The sequence below is a fragment of the Penaeus vannamei genome, chromosome 8, assembly GCF_042767895.1.
Source record: "Penaeus vannamei isolate JL-2024 chromosome 8, ASM4276789v1, whole genome shotgun sequence".
In the NCBI taxonomy this organism is placed as follows: Eukaryota; Metazoa; Arthropoda; class Malacostraca; order Decapoda; family Penaeidae; genus Penaeus; species Penaeus vannamei.
Window position 1 is genome coordinate 41,946,440 of NC_091556.1, and position 10,000 is coordinate 41,956,439.

The 10,000-nt window shown below is 60.4% G+C and overlaps 1 protein-coding gene across 8 annotated transcripts in view; it reads left to right on the forward strand.

Moving 5' to 3' along the window:
• The window catches only part of LOC113823729 (nuclear receptor corepressor 2), an 87,817-nt gene extending 78,321 nt beyond the window's left edge, over positions 1 to 9,496 (forward strand). For 5 of the 8 annotated variants that reach the window (XM_070124675.1, XM_070124682.1, XM_070124676.1 and 2 more), the window contains 6 exons: positions 1,483 to 1,660; positions 1,794 to 1,918; positions 2,669 to 2,811; positions 3,048 to 3,180; positions 3,779 to 3,937; positions 4,697 to 9,496. In XM_070124675.1, the coding sequence (XP_069980776.1) occupies positions 1,483 to 1,660; positions 1,794 to 1,918; positions 2,669 to 2,811; positions 3,048 to 3,180; positions 3,779 to 3,937; positions 4,697 to 8,754 (4,796 nt within the window). In that variant the 3' untranslated portion in view covers positions 8,755 to 9,496. The remainder of the gene's footprint in view (positions 1 to 1,482; positions 1,661 to 1,793; positions 1,919 to 2,668; positions 2,812 to 3,047; positions 3,181 to 3,778; positions 3,938 to 4,696) is intronic. The other 3 variants (XM_070124677.1, XM_070124678.1, XM_070124683.1) reach the window with 1 other exon arrangement.
• Positions 9,497 to 10,000: the final 504 nt, after the last annotated feature.

Sequence of the window (10,000 nt, forward strand, 5' to 3'; positions counted from 1 at the left end):
CCTCTTCCCTTCTCTCCTCTCACCCCTTCTTCCCCCTCTCCCTCTCACCCCCTTCTTCCCCCTCTCCCTCTCACCCCCTTCTTCCCCCTCTCCCTCCTCTCTCATTCCCTTCTCCCCCCCCCTCACCCCCTTCTTCTTCCCCCTCTCCCCTCTCATTCCCTTCTCCCCCCCTCACCCCCTCCCCACGCCCCCGCCTAACCGCCTATCGGCCTTTCATCGCCGCTAATTCGCGCTATTGATTTCCCGCCCGTGTTTAATCTCCCGCTGCAAGAAGAAGGGGTTATGGGGGTGGGCGGGGGGGGGGGGAGAAAGGAGGTGGGGGTGGGGAGGAAGATCATCTCGTTGGGGTTCATTTATCTTCCCCTTCTCTTGTTTTATTTTTTTTTTTTTTCTTCCTTTCTCTTCTCTTCTCTACTCTACTCTGCTCTCCCTTCGCCTCCCCTTCCCTTTCTTCCTCTCCCCTCGACTCCCCTCTCTTCCCCTTCCCTCTTCTCCCCTCTCCTGATGGTGGGATGGTAAAGATTTAGGGGAAGAAGGGGGGAGGGGGGGGAAGGAAAGGGAGTCGGAGAAAAGGAGATTCATTGGGTGTGTCGCGCAATATTTTTTTTTTTGTTTTCTTTTCGGTTCGTTGCTCCTTTTTACTCCTCTTCCTGTTCTCATTGCCCATATTTCTCCTCCTTTTGCTATTTGCCCTCCTCCTGATCTTCCTCTCTCCCTCTCCTCCTCTCTCCCTCTCCCTCTCCCTCTCCCTCTCCCTCTCCCCCCTCTCCCTTTCCCTCTCCCCCATGAGGATCTCTCCCCCTCTCCCTCTCCTTCTCTCCCTCTCCCTCTCCCTCTCCCTCTCCCTCTCCCTCTCCCTCTCCCTCTCCCTCTCCCTCTCCCCCGTGAGGATCCGACGGTGACATCCTGCGCCTGCCTGGCCCTGTCCGGGACGGCGCGTCGGATTGAAGGGCGATGTGCCGGGCGCGGCGGCGGCGGCGGCGGCGGCGGCGGGGATGGTAGTTTTGGTAAAGGCATGTGGTAGCTGTGGTAGAGCATGCATATTTCAGCAAGTAATCTGTGTTAGGTGGAGTGGTGGAGACCGCGGGCAAACACGGCTCTCTCCAGGCATTCATCCGCCAAATGCTTCTGTCAACACGACCCTCCCGACGCTACCAGTGTTGCCAACACCGCCACACACCTCTTCACCCCTGGAGCACCTGATCCTTGTTCCGCTGCGGCGCACCTGTTTCCCTTCCCTTCCCTTCCCTCCCGAGCTACCGACTTACCTCTCTCCCTCCCTCCCCACTTACCTCTCCCTCTCTCCCCACTTACCTCTCTCTCCCTCCCTCTCTCCCTTTGCAGCATCTGCGTCCTGCTCGGGCGGGGCATATCCTTCAGGACGCCCCGTCTCCTCCGGGAATTCAGATTAAGGTTTTCGGCTCGGCGCAGCCCTTTCGCTCCTCCTTCGCAGTCCACTAACCGCCCTTTCTTCTCCCGCAGGCAAAGGAGGTCCTCACGAGTGCGTGGTGTGCAACGCCCAGCTGGAGCACTTCGGCCAGTCCCGGCCGGTGGCGGCGGGCCAGGCGTCCCGCTACGGCCTGTCGGAGGCGCACCTACCGCCCAACCCTCGAGTGTGCACCTCGTGCAAGTGCCGCGCCACCAGGGTCAGGGTCAGGCAGTAAGTGTCACTGACGTCATGTTCCTTGGCCTTCCGCCCAGGAATCGGGCTTCGCCATTTGATTCCTTGTGTTTTGCCAATAGCCCGCGAGCGCCCGGCCCACGATGTATGCTAATTGGTATTGTTTGTGCGGGTTTTGCAGGTGTCCCATCCCGACGTGCCCGACGCCCAAGTGGAGAGGCAAGCGCCTGCGGCCGCTCCCGTCGCGCTGGGCCGACCTCCCGCCCCAAGTCAAAGAGCCCATCATTAAAGAGTTCCGTGAGTATTGCAGAAACGTTGATGAAGCCACGCTCGGCTGGAGGAGGAGGAGGAGGAGGAGGAGGCGGAGGCGGAGGCGGAGGCGGAGGCTCGGAAGCAGCGCCTTTTTCTCTCCGGCGCAGGAAGCATCCCGCCCTTTTTTCCATTTTGTGCTTTCGCTTCCTCGATCGTGTATCTAGCCTCTACTCTGATATCAGATTGCGCTCTGTCAATATTGCAAAAGTATTTGTATCTCTTTTTTTTTTGCCCCCTCTCCTCTCCCCTCCTTAAGCCTGCCTCTCCCCTTGCTCTCCCCCCCTTACTTCAGGTCTCACACTTTTCCCCCTTCCACTTTAATTCCCTTCCCTTTACCTTACCTTCATTTCTATCTCTCTTCCTTTCCCTCCCCTCTCCTTCACCGCTCTCCCTTCCCTTTTCCCTCCCCTTTACCTCTCTTCCTTTCCTCCACCCTCTCTCCCCTTCCCTTTTGCCTCTCTTCCCTTCCCTCCACCTCTCTCCCCTTCCCTTTTCCCCTCCCTTTTACCTCTCTTCCTTCCCTCCACCTCTCTCCCCTTACCTTTTCCCTCCCTTCCCTTCCTCCCCCTCTCTCCCCTTCCCTTCCCTCCCCCTCTCTCCCTTCCCTTCCCTCCCCTCTCTCCCCTCCCCTTCCCTCCACCTCTCTCCCCTCCCCTTCCCTCCACCTCTCCCCCCTCTCCTGCCCACCCTCAATCCCTTCTCAGCCGCCCTCCTAACCCGGCTCTTCCCTTGCAGAGATCCCGAGCGACTGCACCAAGTGTTGCTCCGCGTGCCACAACCGCATCACACGCAAGCTGGGGCCGGATGCCGAGGAGCCCGTGGACCCGAGCCGCTGGTCCGACGAGGATCTGGACGCCCTCCGATCGGCGCTGCGGGAGGTGCGGGGGCTTTGGTTTCTTGTTTGTTTGCTTGTTTTTTTTTGTTTTGATTTATGTTGTTGTCTTTTTATATGGGTCTTTTATTGGGGGGGTTTCGTGAGTATGGAATTTATTATGACGAGTCGGACTCCGTGTGTGTGTGTGTGTTGTGTCCGTTTGTCTCGTGTTCGTCTGTGTCTTTGGCTTCGTTATTCTCACGTTCTCTTTCTCTTTTCTCCCCGTCCCCTTGGTCACAGGTCGGCTGCCATTGGTCCAAGGTTGCCGAGCGGGTCCCGAGCAAGACCGAGGGGCAGTGCAAGAGCTTCTACTTCAATTTCAAAAAGAAGTACAAGTTTGACGAGATCGTGGCGGAGTACCGTAAGGCGCGAGGTAAGGAGGAGGAGTCAGGTGGAAGCCGTTGTGTCCTTTCTCCTTTATTATTATTATTATTATTATTGTTTTCTTCTTCTTCTTGTTCTTCTTGTTCTTATTTTCACGTTTTTTTATTCTTTATCTCTGATTTGGTTCTAAATTATTTTTTTTTTTTCGTGATATGCACATTAGCACTTTTATCATGGTTGCTAATAATATTATTATTACTACTACTACTGTTGTTATTATTGCTACTATTATCATCATTATTACCATTGTTGTTACTATTTTAGCCTTTCGTAAATTTGGATTGGCAGTAGATGAAAAAATAGATATATGTAGCATCTTGTAATTGTTGTTTTTTTCTCATTTTCTTTTTTTTTCTCTTCCTCCTCTCCCCTCCCATCACATCCTACCCATTTTACTATTCCGTCCTTCCTCCATTCCCCCTCCCCCCCATGTCCCGCTTCCTTCCTCCCTCCCCTATTCCCCATTCCCCCTCCCTCTCTAACTCCCCAACTTCCCATTTCCCACTTCCTTCCTTCCTCCATCCCCAATTCCCCTTCCCCCTCCCCAATTCCGCCTTCCCCCTCCTTCCCCCTTGGCCGCCTCGTAGGCAAGGGAGACGGACCCCCCACGGTGACGGACGAGGAGGAGAGCGGGTCGTCCACGTCCAGTTGCGACGAGGGCCCCCTGCCGGCCCTGCCCACGGGCCCCGACTCGGACACCACCTCGGCGCCCTCACCTGGCCCCGCGCACCAAAACAATATCGATGGTGAGGGAGAGGATTGGCGCGCGCGTGTGTGTGTGTGTGTGTGGGTGTAGGTGGGTGGGAAGTGGGTGAATGTATGTAGGTGGGTGGGTGGGTGAATAGGTGTTTGTATGCGTGAGCGAGTGTGAGTGTGAGTGTGAGTGTGAGTGTGAGTGTGTGTGTGTGTGTGTGTGTGTGTGTGTGTGTGTGTGTGTGTGTGTGTGTGTGTGTGTGAGAGAGAGAGAGAGAGAGAGAGAGAGAGAGAGAGAGAGAGAGAGAGAGAGAGAGAGAGAGAGAGAGAGAGAGAGAGAGAGAGAGAGAGAGAGCTGGCTAAATCGGTGCTTTGCGATGATGTGACATTGACAGTGTGTGTACGTAGCGAAAACCAGGCGTGAGTGAATGGCCATGCGAGCGCGTGTGACTGGATTTTTTATGCTTTATTACAGTGAGTGTATGGAAACGAAATTGGTAACGTGTGAATCCATCTGCCTGTCTATCTATCTACATTTTTGTTTGTCGTACAGTAATGTTCGTTTCACATGAATGCCAAGCCACAGCGAGAGCAGAGCGATGAGACATGAGCGGGATAGAGTAGCTTTGTATCGCTGTTGCAACTTCCTTGTATCTGCATGTTGCGTAGCCATGTTGAAGAGTACATATTAGTTTTATTTTCTCTCATTCTCTGTCCTTCATGAACCATACTGCTAAATGATGAGTTTGATATTCGTGCCATATGCCGAGTGCCTTCGGGCGTGTCACTAATGTGTTTTCCTCGCGGTGCAGAGAAGCGCGAGGCGGCGGGCCCCGGCGAAGGCCTGATGAAGGAGCCGCCGCCGCCCGTGGCGCCGCAGCCCCCCAGCGTGCGCGAGGACTACGACTCGTCGGCCACGGCCAGCGCCGACGAGGGCCAGAGCGGCGCCGGCCGGGACTCGCCCGAGGTGCAGCACATCCCGCACCCCGGCGAGCGCAAGCCGCAGCACCCGCCCGCCCACGCCAAGCCCTCGCCCACGCCACCCACCAATATAGTTCAAAACCCGGATCCCAGCAACGTGCGGGACCTCATCTACATCGCCATAGAGAAGTCCCTGGAGGACCCGTGCTCCTCGAACGTCAACTCCAAGGACCCCCCCACCATCGAGTCCATCCTGAAGGCGTCGAACTTCGGGCGCGGGCAGCCGCCGCAGCCGCTGGCGGCCCCCGCCCGCCGCGACTTCCACCGAGAGCAGCGCCTGCACACGCCCGGCAGGTACAACGACCCCCGCGACGGCCTGCCGCCCAGCGACGCCAGCACCTTCGACACGCAGGACACGCAGTGCGAGGGACTCGATCTCAGCGTCCGCAAGCGGGACCGGTCGCCGCCCCCGAAGCAGCCGCCCGCACACCACGCCCACCCGACCCACTTCCACCACCCGCCGCAGCCGCACCAGCCGCACCAGTCCCACCAGCCGCCGCCGCCGCCGCCGGCCGCGCCGCTGTCCCGCGACCTGCCGCTGACGGTGCGTGGCGGCGCCGAGCTGACCATCACCAACAAGGAGCCGCCCCCGCAGGCGCACTCCAACTCCACCCCGAGCTACAGCAAGCCGCCGAGCCACGAGCCGTGGGCCTACGCCGACCCGCGCAACAAGTCTCCGTCGGCCTTCATCTCGGACGCGCGCGCGCTGCCGCACCCGGCGTCCTCCATCATGACCAACGTGGCGCCCAGCGGAGCGCAGCCCCTGGTGTACGCCACGCACGTGCGCCCGCAGCACACGCAGTCCTCCAAGAGCAAGCCCAGCATGGCGCCGCCGCCGCCGCTGACCGTGCGCAGCCAGCACTCGGCGCAGCAGCCGGTGAGCGTGGCATCGCGCATCTCCGTCAAGGCCGAGAAGCCGCTGCACGTGGGCTCCATCACGCACGGCACGCCCGTCAACCCGCCGCCCATCGTGTCGGTGCCCATCACGCAGCCGGCGCGCTTCGACATGATGCCCAAGAGCGGCATGGGCAAGGAGGGCGGCTCCATCACGCAGGGCACGCCCATGCACCACGAGCAGAAGAGGATTTCCGGCAACCTGTACAAGGACGTGGTGGGCGTGGTGTACGAGCCGCGGCCCGGCAGCGGCGTCGAGATCATCCCGCGGCCGTCGCTGAACCCGCAGTACGAGCGCGAGCACTCGTACCGTGGGCCGCGGCCGCCCATCTCCTCGGCGCCGCCCACCACCACCTACCCGTACACCAACTACCCGTATGCAACGCGACCGCCCTACTCTGAATCTCAGATCAGCTCCCGCCAGATCATCGCCAATGACTACATCACCTCCCAGCAGATGCACGGACGGCGCGCCGTGTCTGAGAAGGAGGCGCTCGTGTCCCCCCGCGGGAGGGACCACAGCCCCCAGAGCGACCCCCGCGACCACCGCACGTTGCCAGGGACCACCTCCGTCAGCAGGATCATGGAGGCCCGGCCGGTCGACCCGCGCACCATCGACATCCGGACGGTGGACCACCGGCCCCCGGAGCTGCGAGGCATCGACCACCGGATGGCCCACAGCATGGACCCCAGAATCTACTACCCGGGAGGCCCCCCGGGAGGCCCCCCAGGGCACGGCTCGTACCAGCCGCCCGCGCAGCCTTCGGCCCCGGTGTATCACCCTGTCGATCGGGTGTCCAGACCTCCGCCTTCCCCAGCCTCCGCTCGTGACGCTACGCCCACGCCTCCCACGAGTGACCCGGCGCCCTCGCCTCACGACTTCAGGTCTCCAGGTGTGTCCACGCCCACGCCGCCCCCCAGGGTGGGCGTGATTCAGCGTCGGCCCACCGGCAGCAAACTCACCCCACACGCCGTACCGCCGCCCAAAAGTATCTCGCCGCAGCTGGAGCCCAACCGCTACTCCCCGCGCCACCCGTCGGGCTCGGACAATTTCCACGCCTTCGTCGACATCGCCGTGGCGCAGCGCAGCAACGTGGGCTACGCCATGCCCGAGATGAGACGGGAGGCGCGGCCGCCGTCCCACCACGAGAACCGGCAGCTGGAGGGCTTCGAGAAGCACTTCACGGACTCCGTGCGGAACGTGCGCACCATAGACCGGGACAAGCACGACGGCCGCGTCCCCCCGCCCCAGGGGGAGAGGGGCTACTACGAGGCCGTGGACAGACACAGGATAGCCAAGAACCCCGACGGCAAGGCCAACTTGGAGGCGGAGGTGGCCCGCGACATGGCCGCCTGCTTCAGGAAGGATGACCCGAAGAACGCGCAGGCGCAGAAGCACCGGAATCCGGACGAGACGATGACAGCCGCTAACCTGATTGACCGAATCATAACGCAGCAAATTAATCATAATAGTGGGGATTGTGGCACTGGTGGAGGTGGTGGAGGTGGCGGGGGAGGCTGCAGTGGAGGCAGCAGTTGTGGAACTAGTGGTGCTGGTGGAGAGAGGGGAGGCAGTGCAGGTGGAGGAGGAGGAGACCAAAGGACGTACAGACGAGACGGTGAAGTGGCATTGCAAGTGGTCGAGTTAGACAAGCGCGTTCGATCTCCTGCCGCACCCATGAACAAGGAGGAGGTGGTGATGGTCGAGGACGGCCCTGAGCCTCGGCCTCCCAACCCCGTGAACCACAAGGAGGGCCTCGGCGCCAGCCTCCACGCCGCGTCCCACCACCCTGGCTCGCAGCCCAAGTCAATGCAGGCGCACCTAGACCAGATGATCCACCGAGAACTGTCCAGTGGGGACGGGCGCAAGATGGGAGGCCCGCACATGCCATACAGCCGGTCCTTCGAGATCTTGCGCACCGAAGGGCGGCCTCTAGTCGGGTCTGGCGGCCCTCCTGCCGTCACGGTGTCTCAGGTGGGCTACGACCCTTGGAAGATGCGTGGCCACGACAAGGAGAGTGGCAAGGAGCGGCTGGAATCTCGCTCCCCTCACCGCCCGCCGCCCACCACGGCGCCACCCAGCTCCCACCACCTCTCTGCTCAACATTTAGCGCCGGATGAACGAAAAATTATCCGGATTGCGCAGTCGGTGTCCCCAAGACCGGACCACAAAATGCGAACACCACCCGCAGCTCCAGCAGGAAGCTTCCCAGTGGAGCCCATATCGCCTCCCACGTCGTCTGCCCAGCCCCCGGCAGACCTCAACCACACTGATCCAAACCCTCCTTGGCAACGCAAAAGACCCTATCCCCCGCCACCCCAGTCCAAGGAGGAGGTATTCGAGTATGTGCGGTGTAAAATAGCTCAAGTGATGAGAACGCCAGAAACCCAAGAATCGGACAAGCAGCGTGTGCATGACGATCGGCGGCCTCGGTCCGGCACTCCCGTCTCCCAGCACCAGCAGCAGCAGCCTCCCCCTCCGCCTCCACAGCAGTCAGCCCCTCAGCAGAATGCTCACTACGACATGGAAGATGCTGCCAAGAAGAGAGCAAGACTAGAAGCTGCTGAGCGGCCCCCATCGCGTCCACGGTCCACAGGTGGAGACATGGTACGAGACAGACGCGAGGAGGCTGTTGCCGCCGCTGCCGCTGCGCGCGAAGAGGCGGCCAATTCCCCCCAGTCAGACGAGATGGTGATCGACGAGTCGCCGCGGGACGCCCACCCGCCCTCCAAGACCGGCGCTGACATGGGCGGGAACAAGCCAGGGGGGCCCAAGGGGGGCGACTGTGGTGGGGATCGCCCCAGTTACCCGCCCGCCAATACAGTGTCGGGAAGCCAGTATCCTTACACGTACACTGGGTTCCGAGGGCACGGAGGGCCGCCTGGCGCACCCCCTCCCGCTACCACGGCCTCCACCACCAGTAGTAACGCCAACAGCGGCCGCCACGCCCAAGGCTATGAACCTAGTGTTGAACCTGTGAGCGATGACGAGTGACGATAATGATCCCTGGACTGGTCGACTGCCGTGATAAGTGTTATCTGTGATCTGTTTTGTGGACTAGTGTTGTCAAGCCGCACTCTGGTGTACAAAGCTACCCCAACTGTATGTGTATATACGAGTAAGTAGGTGGTTTGTGTTAATACTCAGGCTCTGGGTGTGAGGCTGCCTCATTGATTACAGGCCCGTGTGTCTACCGTCATTCGATGCCCCGCCACCGTCCGTCTCCCGCTCCCCTCCCCCTTCCCCGTCCCCGCGCGTCTCCCCCTTTTCACTAGTGATCTCTTCCCCGCTCCCGCAGCCCTCGAGTATTTATCAGTCTTAACACTTCTCGTCGCCACCCCCAGTGTTGAACCCCACTGGATCATGACGCCCCAGAGAACCTGATTGCCCTTCCCCCCTGCCCCGGGCCTCCCCCAGCCCAACGCCCACCGCCCACCCGCCCCTCCTCCGTGGATAGTGGTGACGGCAGAGGCCACACAGACCATGGTAGAGAACAAAGCTGTCCTCGCCGGGCAGTATCGGCGCCCACCCGCTGCTATAAATTCAGACAAGTTCATTCCAAAGCCCCCCGCAGACCGGCCCGGCTGGCGTGGGGTAGTCCGATGTGTACAGACCTTCCACTTGTTGAGGGCGGCGAGGGGGGGACACTCCCGCGGCCTCCCGCCCCCCGCCGCCCTACTCTCACATCATACATGTCAGAAATGTTATTTTTGTTGAAATAAAGATGCTCAAAACTTGTAGTTGTTTCATGATCATTTGTACAACTGGTATGTGTGATACTCTCTGGTATCTCCCTCCCTGCATCCCCCCCCCCCCCCCCCCCCCCCCCCCCCCCCACCTCCCGCCATCTCCCCCCCCCCCCTCCCCCCCACCCCCCCCCCCTCTCTCTCTCTCTCTCTCTCTCTCTCTCCTTCTCTCTACTCTCTCTCTCTCTCTCTCTCTCTCTCTCTCTCTCTCTCTCTCTCTCTCCCAGTCTCTCTCTCTCCCAGTCTCTCTCTCTCCCAGTCTCTCTCTCTCCCAGTCTCTCTCTCTCCCAGTCTCTCTCTCTCCATTCTCTCTCTCTCCCATTCTCTCTCTCTCCCTCTCATTCTCTCTCTCTCCCATTCTCTCGCTCTCCCATTCTCTCGCTCTCCCATTCTCTCGCTCTCCCATTCTCTCGCTCTCCCATTCTCTCGCTCTCCCATTCTCTCGCTCTCCCATTCTCTCTCTCTCGCTCTCCCATTCTCTCTCTCTCTCTCTC